Here is a 20,157-nt window from a genome sequence, read left to right on the forward strand (position 1 = left end):
AAACAGGTATATCCAGGTGCCTGGTAATTCTGGGTATTGAATAGAATAATTTGGTTCAAAGTACACTTCTGCTGGTCTTGTAAAGGAAGGATCCCCACCATCAAATCTGCTTATTGGAGTGCAGTCATGTCACTGGGGTTTTTGTATCAATGAGAGATAGAAAAATTTCTGGGAAATAAAGGTAACACTGCAAGGATTATTGCAAAAGGGAGTGAAAACAACCTGCCCAATGTCAAAGTCAAGAATCATTCAGAAGGTTGGCCATTCTTCCCAAGGGTGAAATTGATCTTTACAGGAATACAAGATCAGAAAGCAAGCAACATTTGGACTCACCAGGTTGATTTGATGCATCTTTATGTATCTAAGGATAAGCTCAGCAATTAGCTCTGGGTTCCACTGTACCCCAGGATGGTCAGGAAGATCTCTACAGAAAGTAAAATGTTAATAGAAAAGGAATTCTTGGAATATGGCTCATCCCATTAGCTTCATAATGGTTTTGCAGAACGATGATATGTCAGTAGGTCTGATTGCACTCTTCTCTGCACCAACTGTGCTGAGGTGGAGAGCTTCAAGGAGCAAATATTTATCAGCAACCTGTCCTCATCCAGTCACATTGACACCACTGCCAAGGAGGCGCATCAGCATCAATCACTACCTGCTCTGAAGCTCAAGGAAATTTGGCATTGATTAGGGACATCAATGGGATGCAGAGCTGGGCTGAGAAGCTTAACCCAGAAGAGCATGAAGTTGTTCATTTTGGTAGGTCAAATTTGAAGGCAAAATACAATGTTAATAGGAGGACTCTGAGCAGTGTGGATGAACTGAGAGATCTTGGCGTGTGTCCATAGGACACTCACATCTGATGCACAGTCAAAATTCAAGTTTATTGTCACAGTACAGACATGACGTCACATAGAATCCTGAGATACTTTATCCTGTGGACCAGGCAGTTTCTACTTATTGGTAGTGCAAACTGTACTCAAGTGAAATATACCTTGTCAAAAGAGAGAAATGTAAGCAAAGAAAGAAATGCAAACAGATTGACTGGAATACAGAAAAAAAATTCAGTCATAAATAATGTGCAAAGAGTCCTTAAACGAGTCTCTGGATTTTTAAAAATATTTTATTTAAAAATTCCCATCCATGTCATTATATATTGTACAGAGTCCAAAGTTAAAATTGGAACGATTACATAATATTGCGAGAATTATCCAAAGTGCTGTTTCAGAACAATGTAATAATCAGTGTTAACAATGGCTGGACAGGGATGAGACGTGAGAGAAGAAAAGGGGGGAGGGGGGAGTCTACTAGAATACAAAGAAAGGACAATTCCTGCAAGAGATTCCAGGCAAGGCCAACTTGATATATTAAAAAAACTACGAAAGAGCGGGAACATGTGACAAAGAATCTTACCCAATTAGGATAAGAATAAACAAGAGTCGGGGTCGCAAAAATCATGGGAATGGGAGAAGTAAACAAGGGTGGGCTTTAAGACGAGGAGCAGTACAGCTTTTGAGAGGTTAAACTAACATATCAATTACTGAGTTAACTAACCAATGGAATGGTTATTAACACAGAGAAATGAATAAAAAGGTTGTTGAATATCAGTGAGTGTGCCTTCTCTGAAGGAGATCCGCTCTTGCAAGAATCTTGAATAAAAGGTTATATAGCTTCACCAACTGAGTTAAAAATTATTTAATCAGAAAACTGTGTTTCTCACAATATTAACCCCTCTTCCTTACCCGTCCTCCCCTCCCACTATAAAAATTGTAATGATAAAAATACATGGTGCATTGGGCCAAGCAACTGCGCAGTTAGACAGGCTGAATTGCCAGCCCAGCTGTCCGACATAAGATAACGTGGGACCCCCTTCCCTTCTGAGGAGAAGCCCACGGTTGGAAACGTGTGTTGCCCGGAGGATGGCACCACTTCTTGGTTGTGCGCCGCTGGACAGGTAGTGATGCCACAATACAATGATGTCACTCCCCAAGGCCAGCGCAGCCCTCACAGGAAGTAGACGGTCCCCTCGAGCAGCACGAGGAATTCAAAATAAAATTCAGTTACTGATTCACCCTCGTGCCGTGTGGACATTTCTCATTTCAGTAGCGCTGTCATTAGCAGATGCAACAGTGGTGAGCCTGAAGATTCAAATGTCCTTGGACCCACCTCGAATGTGACAAAATGCAGGATGCTTCTACTGCTACAGTCACAATGGCTGCGACCAACACTGTGGGCATGCATTTGCCGCCCTTCTCAGTCAATCAGCCCAGGAACTGGTTACAACTGGCCAAGTCACAGTTCCACATCAGAGGCATTGTCTCAAAGGATACCAAGTTCTGGCATGACATCAGCACCCTGGACACCACTACCACAGCCAAAGGAAGCTCCTTCGTGGAAAATCCTCCAAAGGAGCACAAGTACAAACAATTCCGGCATTTCCTCCTTGATTCCCTGGAACTCAACTGGCACGAGCGCGCCGTCTACCTCCTGAATATGCAAGGCTTGGGCGATAGGCACCCCTCTGAGCTCATGCACAAAATGGTGGCCTTAGCAGACAGACACACAAACTGTTTCTTGTTCAAGTTCCTGTTCCTCTCCAAGCTACCAGTACATATTTCCTTGGCAATATCAGACATGGATTTCAGCATCCCACACCTGGTAGCCAAAGAAACAACAGAGATCCATACATGTGCAACCAATCTACGCTGTCGGTGCCACTGGTTTAGCTCCCCGCCCGCCAGCCCCTCCAGCAGCAGCCACAGCCCAGCCTCAACATAACAAGTGCTCAAAGAGAGCAATTACTATTTCTACCACTGCAGATGGGGCTGAAACACCTGGCAGTGCACCCCTCCATGTTTGTACCTCAATGCCAAGTCAAGTGTGGCGGCAGGAAATTGACAGGCTTGCCACCAGTATTGGCCTTGGTGGTTGGCACATATAACAACCTACTCTACCTCATGGACCAGTGAACAAAGAGGGATTTCCTAGTCGACATGGGCGCAGAGATAAGCCACATTCAATTTAAATATTTCAAATTCAAGCACAATTCCAAGGACCTTCCCATACAGACAGCCAACTGCTCTTCCATTCAAAGTTTCAGCACCCGTCTGGTCACAATCCACACCGCAGACACAGTTTTCCATTGGAAGTGTACGATTGCGACCATGGGGCAAGCCCTACTTGGAATCACTCCTTCATTAGGGCTGGAAAGGCTGCTTTTATACTGTTCGAGATCCCGCCATTTTTGCTGATTGACTAAGTCATCCATCTGAATAATGATAGCGGGTGAGAATGTCCATGCTTACGAATCCCCTTCTTCCCCAGCCTGTTTCTGCTGAGTTAGCTGGGTAGCTTGACCAATGCCATTTTAGGGCTGTTGGTCTAATGCTGCCCCAGCTTCTACCCCCGCCAGCTCATTGTCCTGACAGTCGCTTTAGCAATCTCTGCCCGCTTCTGCTGCTGCGCGATCTGCCAGCCTGATTTCCGCAATTGCGGGCTGCCACAACATGAACAGTAAATGTATATAGCTTCACCAACTGAGTGAAAAATTATTGAATCAGTAAGCTGTGTTTCTCACAATATTAACCCCTCTCCCTTACCCGTCCTCCCCTCCCACTATAAAAATTGTAATGATAAAAATACATGGTGCATTGGGCCAAGCAACTGCGCAGTTAGACAGGCTGAATTACCGCCCCAGCTGTCCGACATAAGATAACGTGGGACCCCCTTCCCTTCTGAGGAGAAGCCCACGGTTGGAAACGTGCGTTGCCCGGAGGATGGCACCACTTCTTGGTTGTGCAACAAAAAGCAACATACCAAAAAATCCAGAGATCTTTCTTCTAAGTAATATAAGAAGTAAAGAACTAGGCCTCAATTTGGATGAAGCACAAAAAAAAATTATTACGATAGCCTTAGCTGTAGCAAAAAAATGTATAATGTCAAACTGGAAATCAGAAGAGAGCCTGAGAGTACAGCAATGGTACATAGAAATAAATAAATGTATTCCATTGGAAAAAATGACGTCACAGTATTCGAACAAATTTGGGAACCATACATGGAACACAACAGAGAGGGCTAACTGCAGACCTCCACCACCTAAAATGACAGAATGAGAAGAAGACGAAATGAACTGACCAAGTGTGTAAAAGTAGATGACACAATTTTCTTGTTTATTTTTATTGTGTGATGACATTGTTTTAATGGGTTTATTGTATTGTACATGTGGAACGTTTAGTGGGTTGGGAGGGGGTGGGAAGGAGAGAGGGAAGGGAGGGGGAAAAGGGGAGAAAATGACACTGTATATTCAAGAGGGAAATGTTTGTGTGTATTTTGGTTAATATGGTTCATAGTGTGAAAAATAAAAAAAAATTTAATTTAAAAAAAAAAAAATCTCTCCTCAGCCTTCAACATTCCAAGGAATAAAGACCTAATTTGCTCAATCTTTCCAGAGGCAACATTTTTGTAAATCTTCTCTGCACTCTCTCCATTTTGTTAATATCCTTCCTATAAATCGGTGACCAGAACTGCACACAGTCCTCTAAATTTGGCCTCACCAATGCCTTGTACAGTTTCATCAATACTTCACAGAAGGTACAGACAGAGTGAACATTCCAGTAACATAAAGCTTCAAAATGCAGGAGAAACAGTTCATTGAAAACATAAAGTAAAGGTATCACATTAAAAAAATTAAAAATTTTACTCAATTATAGCACTTCATTAGTCGAAACACAAAGATTCCTTCTTTCATGAAGACCTTTAAGTGAACGAATAGTGGCAGAGTGCAAGCTGAACAAAGTGCATACCTGTGATCCAAGATGGTGACATGGTATGGAGGAATCCCAAGGACAGCACAGCTCTGTAGCAGCTCCTTCTTACGAACTTCCCCTTGATTGTAGAAGTTCCCTAAAATTATGGGACAATTTCAATGCTAATAATAGAAAATAATTTTCCAGTAGATAGTGCTGCAGTACAAAGAATCCAAAAGGTACCTCAAGCTTTTTCTACCACTTAGATACCTTATTTTTGACCTATGATTTGTAGCCCAACCTCAGGACATAACCCCATCCCATTTCCATTTGTTAATCAAGTGGTCTGTCGTTACTGCTGATGCCTCAAAGCCCCAGGGATAAGAGTTTCCTCCGTTTTTAAATTCCTTTTCATTGCTTACCCACAATCAGAGAACATTATGACACACAGCAAGCACTTCAGCCTATTATATCAGTGAACATCAAACGATTTGCCTAACATCATCTCGAATCCAGCACAGGCCCCAGAGTCCTGAAGGTCATAGCTCTTCAATATATAAACATTTTATGCATTTTGCCTCACAGACAATTAATATCAGATCATTATTAACATTTGGTAAGGAAATATTTTCCTCATCTGACTAAACATTCTCTTTTTTTTTCTTTTTTTTCTTTGGCTTGGCTTCGCAGACGAAGATTTATGGAGGGGGTAAAAAGTCCACGTCAGCTGCAGGCTCGTTTGTGGCTGACCAGTCCGATGCGGGACAGGCAGACACGATTGCAGCGGTTGCAAGGGAAAATTGGTTGGTTGGGGTTGGGTGTTGGGTTTTTCCTCCTTTGCCTTTTGTCAGTGAGGTGGGCTCTGCGGTCTTCTTCAAAGGAGGCTGCTGCCCGCCAAACTGTGAGGCGCCAAGATGCACGGTTTGAGGCGTTATCAGCCCACTGGCGGTGGTCAATGTGGCAGGCACCAAGAGATTTCTTTAGGCAGTCCTTGTATCTTTTCTTTGGTGCACCTCTGTCACGGTGGCCAGTGGAGAGCTCGCCATATAATACGATCTTGGGAAGGCGATGGTCCTCCATTCTGGAGACGTGACCCATCCAGCGCAGCTGGATCTTCAGCAGCGTGGACTCGATGCTGTCGACCTCTGCCATCTCGAGTACCTCGACGTTAGGGGTGTGAGCGCTCCAATGGATGTTGAGGATGGAGCGGAGACAACGCTGGTGGAAGCGTTCTAGGAGCCGTAGGTGGTGCCGGTAGAGGACCCATGATTCGGAGCCGAACAGGAGTGTGGGTATGACAACGGCTCTGTATACGCTTATCTTTGTGAGGTTTTTCAGTTGGTTGTTTTTCCAGACTCTTTTGTGTAGTCTTCCAAAGGCGCTATTTGCCTTGGCGAGTCTGTTGTCTATCTCATTGTCGATCCTTGCATCTGATGAAATGGTGCAGCCGAGATAGGTAAACTGGTTGACCGTTTTGAGTTTTGTGTGCCCGATGGAGATGTGGGGGGGCTGGTAGTCATGGTGGGGAGCTGGCTGATGGAGGACCTCAGTTTTCTTCAGGCTGACTTCCAGGCCAAACATTTTGGCAGTTTCCGCAAAGCAGGACGTCAAGCGCTGAAGAGCTGGCTCTGAATGGGCAACTAAAGCGGCATCATCTGCAAAGAGTAGTTCACGGACAAGTTTCTCTTGTGTCTTGGTGTGAGCTTGCAGGCGCCTCAGATTGAAGAGACTGCCATCCGTGCGGTACCGGATGTAAACAGCGTCTTCATTGTTGGGGTCTTTCATGGCTTGGTTCAGCATCATGCTGAAGAAGATTGAAAAGAGGGTTGGTGCGAGAACACAGCCTTGCTTCACGCCATTGTTAATGGAGAAGGGTTCTACAAGTTACTTTAAATCAATGTTCATGGTGGTAAGAGAAACAGTCCTTGAAATTCCAGTGGTTCTCAACTTTTTTTTTCCCCCACTCACACACCACCTTAAGTAATCCCTTACTAACCACAGAGTATAGGATGCCATAGATGTGATGTGGTTAGTAAAGGATTATTAAAGATGGTATGTGAGTGGGGGAAAAAGGTTTGAGAACCACTGATTGACCTTCTCAAGACATCTCCTCATCAAGGGCTCAGGCCTGAAACATTGGTTATCCTGTACTCCCGAAAGATGCTGTGTGATCTTCGAAATTTCTCCAGCATGTTTGTGTTCTGCACTTGAGCCCAATGTCTTCAGACTTTCCAGGTTCACTGTATGGTTCTGTGTTGTATATACTCCTCCATCCAATTTACAGTTTAGTTTTTCCATGCTCAAATTCCCAACTCCAGAATGGGCCATTCAGGCCATTGAATACCATCAATACACAACCTAATGATGGAATCAGTACTTTACCTGAAACTATGATCCTTGACACTGCACTGCCACACATTCTTGCAAAATCTGCACAATTGAGCCCATGAAACCATTCATTTAATTTTAATTTAGACAAACAGCACTGTATGTCGAACATCAGACGCCAATAGCCCGAGCTGCCCAATTACACCCAATTTACCAACACCCCTGGTTTGTTTTGAACAGTGGGAGGAAACTGGAGCTCCAGGTGAAAACCCTCCCAGACATGGGGAGAACATACAAATTCCTTATCGACAGCAACACCAACCATGTGATCTGAGCAGGACCAAGGAAGAGCGATTCCGGAATCTTTATTTTCTAAGTTAGGACAGAATATTTTTCTAACACCCCCCCCCCCCACATAACTCTCTCCCTCCATCCCCCTCCCCCCTCTCCCCCCTCCCTCCCTCCCTCCCCCTCCTCTCCCCCCCCTCTCCCCCCTCCCTCCCTCCCTCCCCCTCCTCTCCCCCCCCTCTCCCCCCTCCCTCCCTCCCTCCCCCCCTCTCCTCCCCCTCCCTCCCCTCCATCTGTCGTCCCTAGAGTCCATTCTGACCCGTGGAGAGGCAGAGCAGGCGGACGGGGAGGCGCTGGGCCCCCAGGCGCAGCAAGGCCGGCGCGAAGAAGAGACACTCGTCGTCGGGGTGAGCGGTGATCAGCAAGGCCACAGGGCTCGGCCCGGCCGCAACCGCCCGCTCCTTCCCGGGGGCACCCACGAACCCCGGACAACAACGTGCCCTGCGGTAAATGTGGCCGATCCAGCACCAGAACAAGAAAACCAAGGCCGACAGGAAGCACAGTCCCGCCATCTCCATGGTAACCGGCCCCACCACCCACCAGTCCGGCTCGCCCCACGGTCTCGGACAACAGTTCCGGCCACGCAGAGGCCAGGCCACAATCCCACTGCATCGATGTCCCCGTTCCCCTCCCTCCTTCCTTCCCACTTCCCCGCTCTTCCTCCTCCTTCCCCACCACCCCCCCAACATAAAATTGTACAGCACCGAAATTTACCCTTCCGGTTCAAGAACAACAAGAGCCAGGTAATAAAAGAGGAAGTGCTGGCAGTCTTAAAACACGAAAGGCAAAAATTCCCTTGAGCCTGACCAATTGCCTCGAAGGAGATTGGACAAAACTAAGAAATTGGATGAGGAATTATGGAGGGAATGATCCCTGGGGAAGGAGGAGAAAGGAATATGTGTCTGGTGGCAGAATCAAGTTGAAGGTAGCGGAAATTGTAGAAGATGCTGAGGTAGGTGGGGCCAATTGGAATCTTGGCAGAAGAGAAAGATTTCCTGCATTCCACACCTCCTCCCATTCAGGGCCCATACAGCCTTCCAAATGAATTTACTTCCGAATCTGGATGGGTCATGTACTGTGGCCATTCTCAATGGGGGATGCAGCACATTGAAAGGGGCCACAAAATGAACATAAAATATTTTCGATGTCGTCGGTTGAAGAGAAGTACGGCATGAACCAGCTAAACTTGATTGCTTCACTGGGAAGGGAGTCCATCAACTATATCCAAAGAAAGGTTGAGAATGGCTGATCTACTGCAACCAGTGCTCCCGTTGTGGCTTCCTTTACATTAGAGAGAGACTGGACGCAAACTGGAAGACAGCTTCATTGAGTATCTCTGCTCTGACAACCTTAATAGCGAGAATTTCCCAGTAGCTACCATTTAAATTCCTTGCCCCATTCCCTTGTCAACATACACTGCCAAACCAAGACCATCTGCATATTGGAGGAACAACACTTCTTATTCCATCTGGGTACTCTACAACAGATGGCATTAACGTCAATTTCTCCATTTTATGTTAGCCACCACTCCTGTCTCTCTCTTTCCTGATCCCTTTGTCAGCTTCCAGCTCTGCATTCACAAATCAATTCTGACGTTTTCTCCCCTCCTCCCCTGCCCCACCTTTCCTCCTCCCCACACATTTTTCTTCAGGTGTCTGTCTGCTTTTTGCTCATACCTTAATAAAGGGTTCAGGAAAAGAATAGAAAATTGTTTTTTAGGAAATGATTTATTAACTTTCGAACAATTGAAGGACAAATACGGAATAACTCATGGTACAATGTTTGCATATCATCATATAACCATATAACCACTTACAGCATAGAACAGGCCAGTTCGGCTCTACTAGTCCATGCCGTAGCAAATCCCCACCCTCCTAGTCCCACTGACCAGCACACAGTCCATACCCCTCAAGTCCCCTCCTATCCATGTAACGATCCAATCTTTCCTTAAATGTAACCAATGATCCCGCCTCGACCACGTCTGCCGGAAGCTCATTCCACATCCCCATCACCCTCTGCGTAAAGAAATTTCCCCTCATGTTCCACTTATAATTTTCCCCCTTCAATCTTAAACCATGTCCTCTAGTTTGAATCTCCCCCTTTCTTAATTGAAAAAGCCTATCCACATTTACTCTGTCTGTCCCTTTTAAAATCTTAAACACCTCGATCAAGTCCCCTCTCAATCTTCTACGCTCCAGAGAAAAAAGCCCCAGTCTGCACAACCTTTCCCTGTAACTCAGACCCTGAAATCCTGTCAACATTCTCGTGAACCTTCTCTGCACTCTCTCTATTTTGTTTATATCTTTCCTATAATTTGGTGACCAAAACTGTACACAGTACTCCAAATTTGGCCTCACCAATGCCTTGTACAATTTCATCATAACCTCCCTACTCTTGAATTCAATACTCTGATTTATGAAGGCCAACGTTCCAAATGCCTTCTTCACCACACCATCTACCTGAGTATCAACCTTGAGGGTACTATTTACCATAACTCCTAAATCCCTTTGTTGCTCTGCACTCCTCAATTGTCTACCATTCAATGTATATGACCTATTTAAATTTGCCTTTCCAAAATGTAGCACCTCACATTTATCTGTATTAAATTCCATCAGCCATTTCTCAGCCCACACCTCCAGCCTTCCTAAATCACCTTTTAATCTACGGTAATCTACCTCACTGTCCACAACACCACCAATCTTTGTGTCATCCGCAAACTTGCTTATCCAATTCTTCACCCCTACATCCAGATCGTTAATATATATAACAAATAATAGTGGACCCAGGACCGAACCCTGAGGAACTCCACTAGTCACCGGCCTCCAATTGGACAAACAATTTTCTACCACTACTCTCTGACACCTCCCATCCAACCACTGTTGAATCCATTTCACTACCTCTTTATTTATACCTAATGCCTCCACCTTTTTTCCTAACCTCCTGTGGGGAACTTTGTCAAAAGCTTTACTAAAGTCCAAATAGACAACATCCACAGCTTTCCCTTCATCAACCTTTTTTGTAACCCCCTCGAAGAACTCAATCAGGTTTGTCAAGCACGATCTACCCCTGACAAAACCATGCTGATTACTCCCTATCAATCTCTGTACCTCCAAAAATTTGTAAATAACATCCCTCAAAACACTTTCCATCAACTTGCCCACCACAGACGTCAGACATTCAGGCCTATAATTCCCAGATTTGCATTTGGACCCTTTCTTAAACAGAGGAACCACATGCGTCACACTCCAATCCTTTGGCACTACCCCCGTGGCCAGTGACATCCTAAATATCTCTGTAATGGCCCCACTAACTGTCCACTAGCCTCCCTGAGTGTCTTAGGGAATATTTTGTCCGGACCGGGAGATTTATTCACCTTTATCTTTTTTAACACAGCCATCACTACCTCCTTGGTTATCCTTATATGCTTCATGACCTCCCCACTATTTTTCTTTACTTCAACTGGCTCAACATTTTTTTCCCTAGTGAATACCGAGGGAAAGAAATCATTCAAAATTTCCCCCATTTCCTCAGACTTCTCACTCAGCCTACTCTCGCTATCTACAAGGGGTCCAATTTTATCTCTCACTAATCTTTTACTTTTAATGTACTTATAGAAACCCTTTGGACTTATTTTTACTCTGTCAGCCAAAGCCTCTTCGTGCCTTTTTTTGGCCTTTCTAATTTCTTTCTTAAGATTCCTTCTACACTCCTTGTAGTCCTCCTTCAACTTCTCAGCTCCCTGCTCTTTATACCTCTTGTACACCTCCCTTTTTCTCCTAACCAAATTTCCAATATTCCTCTAAAACCAAGCCTCCCTATGACTTCCAGCCTTTCCTTTGATCCACACTGGGACACAACTACTCTGTACCCTCAAAATTTCTTTTTTGAATATCCTCCATTTTTTATTAACATCCTTACCTGAAAATATCCTGTCCCACTCAATACTCCCCAAATCCCTTCTTATTCCTTCAAAATTTGCTCTTTTCCAATCCAGAACCTCAACTTTAGGTCTCTCCTTGCTCTTCCCTAAAACTACCCTAAAACTAACAGAATTATGATCACTAGACCCAATTGGTTCTCCAACATTAATGTCCGCTACCTGACCTAGCTCGTTCCCTAACAGGAGATCCAGTATTACACCATCCCGAGTTGGTTCTTCTACTAACTGATTTAGAAAACAATCCTGAGCACATTTAACGAACTCCAGCCCATCCAGCCCTCTAACCGTATGGGTATCCCAATCAATGTGTGTGAAGTTAAAATCTCCCATGATCTCTACCTTATGATTTTCACACATATACGTTATCTTCCTACAAATTGTTCCTCTAATTTTCTTGGCCCATTTGGTGGTCTGTAATACACCCCTATTAGCACCCTCTTGCCTCCTCCACCCCTCAATTCCACTGAAACAGCCTCACTGGTCAATCCCTCCATACCATCCTGCCACCTCACGGCAGTAATGTCCTCCTTAACAAGCAGAGCAACTCCTCTTCCTTTTTTACCCCCTGATCTATCACATCTAAAACAAATGTATCCTGGAATATTAAGTTGCCAGTCCTGCCCCTCCTGTAGCCAGGTCTCACTAATTGCCACAATATCGTGACCCCAAGTATCTATCCATGCTCTCAGCTCATCTACCTTGTTCATTATGCTTCTTGCATTAAAATATTTAAAGGTCAAATTGGGAACCAGATTGAGACTACCAGAAGGAAGCAGCTTTGAATATGTAATTGCAGATACAATGATAATTAAATTATTTATAACAAATATGTACATTAAGCTGCAACGCAAGGAAAATAGTGAAATAAGGTACAATCCCAAAAAAGGATGGGAAAAGGACTTAAACATAAAGATAAAGAATGAAACATGGGAAAAGTTATGTTCTGGAACTATGAAGGATACAATAAACACAAGACTACGTATGATACAATACAATTGTATATCACCCCTCAAAAATTAAGAGAATGAGACCCAACAATATCGGATAGATGCTTTCGCTGTAAAAATGAAATTGGAACAACAATACACGCAAATCGGGCATGCAAGAAAGTGAATACATTTTGGGAAGAACTAAATCAGATATTAAATTAAATCACAAAAAAACAACATACCAAAGAATCCATAATTTTTAAAAAGATTCATTATGATAGCCTTAGCAGTCACGAAAAAATGTATAATGTCAACTTGGAAAATGGAAGAGAGCCTGAAAATACAACAATGGTACATGGAAATGAATGTGTATTCCATTGGAAAAAATTATATACAGTTTAAAAGACAAAGTTACATTATTTGAAAAAATCTGGGAACCATACATGGAACATAATAAAAAGAGCCGGCCTTGGAGCTACACCACCTAAAAGGATAAGAAGATAAACACGATCAGATTTAATGTGTATTAGTAGATGACACGTCTTTCTTGTTTGTTTCTCTTTTGTATAAAGATGTAGTTTTATTGCATTTTATATGTTCGTTTATTGGTTTTGGAAGGGGTGGGAAGGGAGGAGGGAGGGATGGGGAGAAAAGAGAGAAAATGTCACTGTGCATATTTAATGAGATACATCTGTAAATATTTTGGTTGATATGGTTCATAGTGTGATAAATAAAGAATTACAAAAAAAAACAAAGGGTTCAGGCCTGAAATGTTAGTTATACCTGCCTCTTACAGATGCTGTGAGACCTGCTGAGTTTCTCCAGCACTCATGTGTATTTTTCTATATTTTTTTAATTTAATACTTCACCATGAACCATGTTAAAAACAATATTATTCCTCATTAAAGGATACACAGTGGCATTTTCATTTTTCCCCCTTCCTCCCAACCTCCCCACCCCCTCTAACATAAAGAAAGAAATAAAAAGAGAAAGAATAAAAATAAGTAAACAATAAAAAGAGCACAAAAGAAAATAAGAAAAAGAAATCGTGTCATCCAAAATTCCATATTTAAGTATTTTCGTACTTGTATCTTATCAGTTTAAGAGATGGAGTCTGAAATCAGTGGTTTCTAATATACTCTATGGATGGTTCCCAAATTTGTTCAAATAAAGTATATTTGTCTTTTAGATTGTGGGAAATTTTTTTCTAATGGAATGTACTTGTTCATTTCGATGGACCATTGTTGTAATTTTAAAGTTGCTTCTGTTTTCCACGTTATCATTATGCATTTTTTGGTGCTGCGAGTGCAATCATAGTAAATCTTTTTTGAGCCCAGTTTAATTTTAGGTCTAATTCTTTGTCTTTTATATTGTTTAACAGGAAGATTTCTGGATCTTTTGGTATCCTATTTTTTATAATTCGATTTAATATTAGGTTTAAATCCTCCCAAAATGTTTTCACTTTTATACATGTCCAAATTGCGTGTAATGTTGTTCCAATTTCTTGTTTGCAACGGAAGCATCTATCCGATATTATTGGATTCCATTCTTTTAACTCTTGAGGGGTAACATATAATCAATGTAGCCAATTGTATTGTATCATACGAAACTGAGTTTTTACTGTATTACTCATGTTTCCTTCCATGTTTTGTTCTTTATTCATATATTTAAATCTTTTTCCCAACCTTGTTTGGGTTTGTACATTGTTTCATCATTTTCCTTGTATTGCAATTTGCTGTACATGTTTATAAATAATTTTTTAAAATATTGCAGTGTTTGTACAAGGACTGCCTAAAGAAATCTCTTGGTGCCTGCCACATTGACCACCGCCAGTGGGCTGATATCGCCTCAAACCGTGCATCTTGGCGCCTCACAGTTTGGCGGGCAGCAACCTCCTTTGAAGAAGACCGCAGAGCCCACCTCACTGACAAAAGGCAAAGGCGGAAAAACCCAACACCTAACCCCAACCAACCAATTTTCCCCTGCAGCCACTGCAACCGTGTCTGCCTGTCCCGCATCGGACTTGTCAGCCACAAACGAGCCTGCAGCTGACGTGGACTTTTACCCCCTCCATAAATCTTCGTCCGCGAAGCCAAGCCAAAGAAAAAAAAAATTCATAACAGCTACTGTCAGGTAATCTAGACGAGTTCCCAACTTTTAAATAAGTTTTCAACTGATAGTATGAAAATATTGTACCATGTGTATTCCGTATTTGTCTTTTAACTGTTCAAATGTTAATAAATTATTTCCCAAAAAAGCAATCTTTTATTCTTTTAATTCCTTTTCAAGCCCATTCATTAAAAAAAATAAACTGTCAACTGTGAAAGGAATTTATGGGTTTTGTGTTAGTAAAGTTTTTGGTATTCGATCATTTATCATCTTTTGCTCCAGATGTATTCTCTTCCATGTTTTTAGTATATGATGTAGTCTTGCAAGGTTGTTGTGTTGCACCAGTTTCTCATCCCATTTATACAGTAAATGTTCCGGGACCTTTTCTCCTAGTTTATATAATTCTATCTTGAGCCAATCCGGTTTTTCTCCCATCTGATGAAATTCTGATAGCTATCTTAACTGTGCTGCCCTGTAATAGTTTTTGAAATTTGGTAGCTGGAATCCTCCTTGTTTATACACCCATGTTAATTTTTCCAAAGCCACTCTTCATTTTTTACCCTTCCATAAAAAAACTTTCTTATTAATTTATTTAGTTTCATAAAAAATTCCCCTGTCAAGGGAATCGGTAGTGTTTGGAACAAATATTGTAGCCGTGGAAATACATTCATCTTGATGCAGTTTACTCTCCCTATTAAAGTAATGGTAAATCTTTCCACTTCTCTAAATATTCCTTTTTTTTTTATTAATGGTTGGCAGCTTAATTTATACAAGTGATTTAAATTATTCTCTATCCTGATACCAAGGTAATGTATAGCCTGTCTTCTTTGGCTTGGCTTCGCGGACGAAGATTTATGGAGGGGGTAAAAAGTCCACGTCAGCTGCAGGCTCGTTTGTGGCTGACAAGTCCGATGCGGGACAGGCAGACACGATTGCAGCGGTTGCAAGGGAAAATTGGTTGGTTGGGGTTGGGTGTTGGGTTTTTCCTCCTTTGCCTTTTGTCAGTGAGGTGGGCTCTGCGGTCTTCTTCAAAGGAGGTTGCCTGTGATTGCCATTTAAAAGGGGATTTCTTTTTACATTTTGTATTATCAACTTTGTTCATTGGCATCACTTCACCTTGTCTCCTAACATCTCCCCATATGCTTTCAATTTTATACATAACCTTTTTATTGATTTATCTGCGTCTGTTAAATATACAATAAAATCATCCGTTAAATTCTTTTCTCTTTTACGTTTATTTCCTTTATTGTAGGTTCCCTTCTTATTGGCTCTACCAATGGTTCTATAGCCAAAACAAACAGGGAAGGTGATAATGGGCATTCCTGCCTAGTTGACCTACTCAATTTAAAGTGGTGTGAAACATATCCATTTGTATCCCTATTTGGATAACGTCACTATCTATGGCCTTACCCAAAAGTAACACAATGAGAACCTGCAAAAGTTTCTGGCCACTGCAAAATCCCTGAACTTAACATACAATCAGAAGAAGTGTGTGTTCAGTACCTCACAGTTGGCAATACTGGGGTAGGTGGTGGAGCATGGCATCATTGCCCCTGACCTCGAGTGCATGCACCCCCTGCTGGAACTTCTCTTCCCCCAGAACCCCAAGGCTTTAAAAAGGTGCCTGGGGTTCTTCTCTTACTATATCCAGTGGATCCCCAACTACACAGACAAAACTCATCCTCTGGTAAAAACAACCACCATTCGTGGAGGCCCATGAATGATTCGAGGGCATTAAAAGGGAGATTGCCAAGGTGGCCATGCATGCCATTGATGAATCCATCCCATCCCTTTCCAAGTCAAGAGCAATGCCTTTGACTTTGCCCTGGCCGCTATGCTGAACCAAGCAGGCCGGCCCATGGCATTTTGTTTTTAAACCCGCCAGGGCCCCAAACTCTGGCACTCAGCCATTGAGAAGGAGGCACAGGCTATAGTGGAGGCAGTGCACCACTGGAGGCACTATTTGGCTGGGAGACCCTTCACCCTGCTGATGGACCAGAGAGCCATTGCTTTTATGTTTAACAACAAACAGTGGGGAAAATCAAAAATGACAAGATCCTGAGGTGGAGGATTGAGCTGTCCACCTTCACAGTAATGCAGGTGGGGATCTCACTGGACTGGTCAGGCTGGCCTGCCTCCAACCTGGTAACTACTCCTTGTCATTTCCCAATAAAGGATGGGAGGCCCGAGTCTCCTCCCTCAATTCCAGCCTTGAATCCAGGCCAAAATCATGTCATTATATGCTAGCCTTTGACCCTATGCTATAACCTCACCAAGTATAGCCGTTGGCGAGCCTTCTTTGTGATTTCATCAATGTGGAGGTTCCAGGACAGATCCTCATAGATGTTGACACCCAGGAATTTGAAGTGCTTGACCCTCACCACTGCTGAGCACTTGATGAGGACTGGGTCATGTTACCCTGACTCCCTTCTGAAGTCCACCATCATCTTCTTGGTTTTGCTCACATTGAATGCCAGGTTGTTGAACGAGCTGATCTATCTCCCTCCTGGATGTTTGTCAATTCACAGCATCAGGAACCCTCACACTTTCCATGATCCTGGCAGCATGTGATGTTTATTTGAAGTAATGGGTTCTTCTGGTCTTAACAATGTTTATTTAACGACTTAGAACCTTGTGATGTGGCCACGTCCTTGAATCAAACCCCAACTGCAACATGAAATGCTAACTCCCTCTAGCGGTCGGGAGGATCACCAGCACTCTATCGCGGGACACACCTCCCCCGTCCCTCGCTCTCCCCTCCAGCGCCCGTCCGTTCCGGCGCTCCACAGTTCCACGTTTTACCTTTGCTCGGCGCTGCCTGCCCCACAGGCACAGTGCGCGGCTGCCGCAGTTGGGCCGGGTCGGGTCGTGGACGCAGCCGGCTGGAGAGTGTGCAGCCCCGGGGCTGGTGAGCTGGAGGGGTGGAGGCGAGCGGCCAGCGGCGGCGACCGGACCGGACCGGAGCGGATCGGAGCGGGCAGGGAGCTGGGCGACGGGAGCGGCCGTGAGGTGGGCCCAACGCAAGATGGCGGCCCGGCGTTAGCCACGGCGCGGCCGGTGAGTACGGGCGGCCTGCTGGGTGGGCCTTCAGGGGGCAACCGGGGCCCGGGGCGGCTTCGTGGCGACAGGCCCGGGCCTACGGGCCTGTCGGCGCTGCCCAGGGAAGGGCGCCCACCTCTCGCCTTCCTGTCACCACGGGCCGTGGATCACGGCCTGCGGGGTCCGCCCGCCTGACCCCCCCCCCCCCCTCGCCCTCCAGCCCGTCGTTGTGGCTCTTGCAGCCCCTCATCGGCGTCCCGCTGATTTCTCACTGAGCTGCAACTCTCATGTCCGTGTGTCTGAGACGGTCCCGCTGGGGTGGACGAAACGACCTTGTCTCTGATACGAGTTGATCTCGTTCTTCACTGGAAGGACCCCCTGCTCTGGAGCAGCGAGGGGCAGAGTGTGTCCTCCCCAACACAGTGCCTCGTTCTTCACTGGAAGGACCCCCTGCTCTGGAGCAGCGAGGGGCAGAGTGTGTCCTCCCCAACACAGTGCCTCGTTCTTCACTGGAAGGACCCCCTGCTCTGGAGCAGCGAGGGGCAGAGTGTGTCCTCCCCAACACAGTGCCTCGTTCTTCAGTGGAAGAACCCCTGCTCTGGAGCAGCGAGGGGCAGAGTGTGTCCTCCCCAACACAGTGCCTCGTTCTTCACTGGAAGGACCCCCTGCTCTGGAGCAGCGAGGGGCAGAGTGTGTCCTCCCCAACACAGTGCCTCGTTCTTCAGTGGAAGAACCCCTGCTCTGGAGCAGCGAGGGGCAGAGTGTGTCCTCCCCAACACAGTGCCTCGTTCTTCACTGGAAGGACCCCCTGCTCTGGAGCAGCGAGGGGCAGAGTGTGTCCTCCCCAACACAGTGCCTCGTTCTTCACTGGAAGGACCCCCTGCTCTGGAGCAGCGAGGGGCAGAGTGTGTCCTCCCCAACACAGTGCCTCGTTCTTCAGTGGAAGAACCCCTGCTCTGGAGCAGCGAGGGGCAGAGTGTGTCCTCCCCAACACAGTGCCTCGTTCTTCACTGGAAGGACCCCCTGCTCTGGAGCAGCGAGGGGCAGAGTGTGTCCTCCCCAACACAGTGCCTCGTTCTTCACTGGAAGGACCCCCTGCTCTGGAGCAGCGAGGGGCAGAGTGTGTCCTCCCCAACACAGTGCCTCGTTCTTCATTGGAAGAACCCCTGCTCTGGAGCAGCGAGGGGCAGAGTGTGTCCTCCCCAACACAGTGCCGATTCTGTTGGATGGCTCTTTTAAAAAGCCAACTCTAGTGCCAGAAATAGCTTGAGTGAATTTGGTAAGCTGGTTTAGTCCTGCAGAGTAAATGAATACGACTTCAGCCTCTTTGTAACATTTATTTTTGTCAATATTCATTTCCTGCTTTGAAAAACAGAAAATGCTAAGAAAAACCTCAGTAGGTACTTTGGATTGCTGACCTTACAACAAAACTTGGGGATTTATCCAAATAAATAATTTCCAATTTTTTTCACCTCGAACATATATCTTGAAATGGAAGTAATGCATTTCACTTTTCTTCATGTGAATAGAACCGGTTTCAATTGCTTTGCATTAAGCTTCATCTGCCACTTTCTACTGAAGGAACACAAATATCAGAATTCAAAGTTGCAGGCATTAGTGGAGCAAAGAGAGTTGGATGATTCAAAATAATAATGTTTATTGCCTTGTAGATTGTACATTATCCATTTGCACCAAAATCTTTCTTGCTGCACCTAAGCAGGTACTTAGTAATTTTTTTATAAAAACCTCAAATTGAGAAAATACAACAACCATAAATGGATGCAAAACAGCTGGAATAAAAATGACAAGAGTATACTTTGATAAGATGGAGGTAATAATGTTGCTGCCTATAGAGGTAAACTAGAGACAGAGATGGTGAATGTTTCTGATGAGTAGATGGAGCATAAGGAATTGTAAAGGAGAAATATAAAATTAAATTGTAACAGATGAGAAGGGATAGGCAAAATTAGAGTTGAGGCTGTATTTCTGTTACGGAAACTCAATTTTGGTCGAAAAAGAATACCACATTTACAAATGGTGTGGTAGAACCTTAGATCCAAGAAAAGGATAAATTGTGGGAGTTTGTTCATGTTTAATTGATGGGCATTGCAGATGATCAAAAACAACACTATTGTATTTGAACAATACAAAGGTAATTCCGGAGCGGAGATGGGGGAATTGGAGATCGATCATGTTCATGCTAAGCTAGAGTTCCTATTTGCTGACGTTATCATTAAATGACCTTGTACTGGAAAAAGGAGGAGGTAAAAACTGTGTCATTCTTCAAAAGAATCATTGCTTGGCACTTGTAAATTAACAGTAAATTGTGGAGTTCAACAAGACTTGTGGCAGTGAATTTGAAGCATTATCACATGAATGGCATTGATTAAAAAAATCATGGAGGTGGTAGAGGTTAAGGATATTGGGTTACACCAAAATAGGTTTTGCATTGTTTGTACGTGCAAGGATTACATTGCTACTGAATATTGTAATGGATATAGTAACGCAATCCCATGTCTAATGCATCAACTAAAATCTCTTCCGTTCTGGAGCTTTGTTGTCAATGGTGGCAGGCATTTGAACAGTGAACAGAAAACTGAGGATCAAGAGAGTATCCTTGTCTTCACTGATGGTTGGGTGCAGCATGAGAGAGCTAAAGACAAGGTTGCAGCATTTAACATCATGTTCTGCCAAGTCCAAGGTTGTTGATCCACTTCTG

The 20,157-nt window shown here is 44.2% G+C and overlaps 2 protein-coding genes across 12 annotated transcripts in view; one reads left to right on the forward strand and one right to left on the reverse strand.

Moving 5' to 3' along the window:
- The window catches only part of pigl (phosphatidylinositol glycan anchor biosynthesis, class L), a 32,066-nt gene extending 24,031 nt beyond the window's left edge, over window positions 1–8,035 (reverse strand). The window contains exons 1-3 of the mRNA XM_069911251.1: window positions 7,681–8,035; window positions 4,803–4,902; window positions 334–424 (exon numbers count right to left, since the gene is read on the reverse strand). Of these exons, the coding sequence (XP_069767352.1) occupies window positions 334–424; window positions 4,803–4,902; window positions 7,681–7,939 (450 nt within the window). The 5' untranslated portion in view covers window positions 7,940–8,035. The remainder of the gene's footprint in view (window positions 1–333; window positions 425–4,802; window positions 4,903–7,680) is intronic.
- Window positions 8,036–17,367: 9,332 nt separating this feature from the next.
- ncor1 (nuclear receptor corepressor 1) overlaps window positions 17,368–20,157 on the forward strand; it is a 260,519-nt gene continuing 257,729 nt past the window's right edge. For all 11 annotated transcript variants that reach the window (XM_069911235.1, XM_069911241.1, XM_069911245.1 and 8 more), the window contains exon 1: window positions 17,368–17,456. The gene's annotated coding sequence lies outside the window, so the exon portion shown is untranslated. The remainder of the gene's footprint in view (window positions 17,457–20,157) is intronic.

The sequence above is a fragment of the Narcine bancroftii genome, chromosome 14 (assembly GCF_036971445.1).
Source record: "Narcine bancroftii isolate sNarBan1 chromosome 14, sNarBan1.hap1, whole genome shotgun sequence".
In the NCBI taxonomy this organism is placed as follows: Eukaryota; Metazoa; Chordata; class Chondrichthyes; order Torpediniformes; family Narcinidae; genus Narcine; species Narcine bancroftii.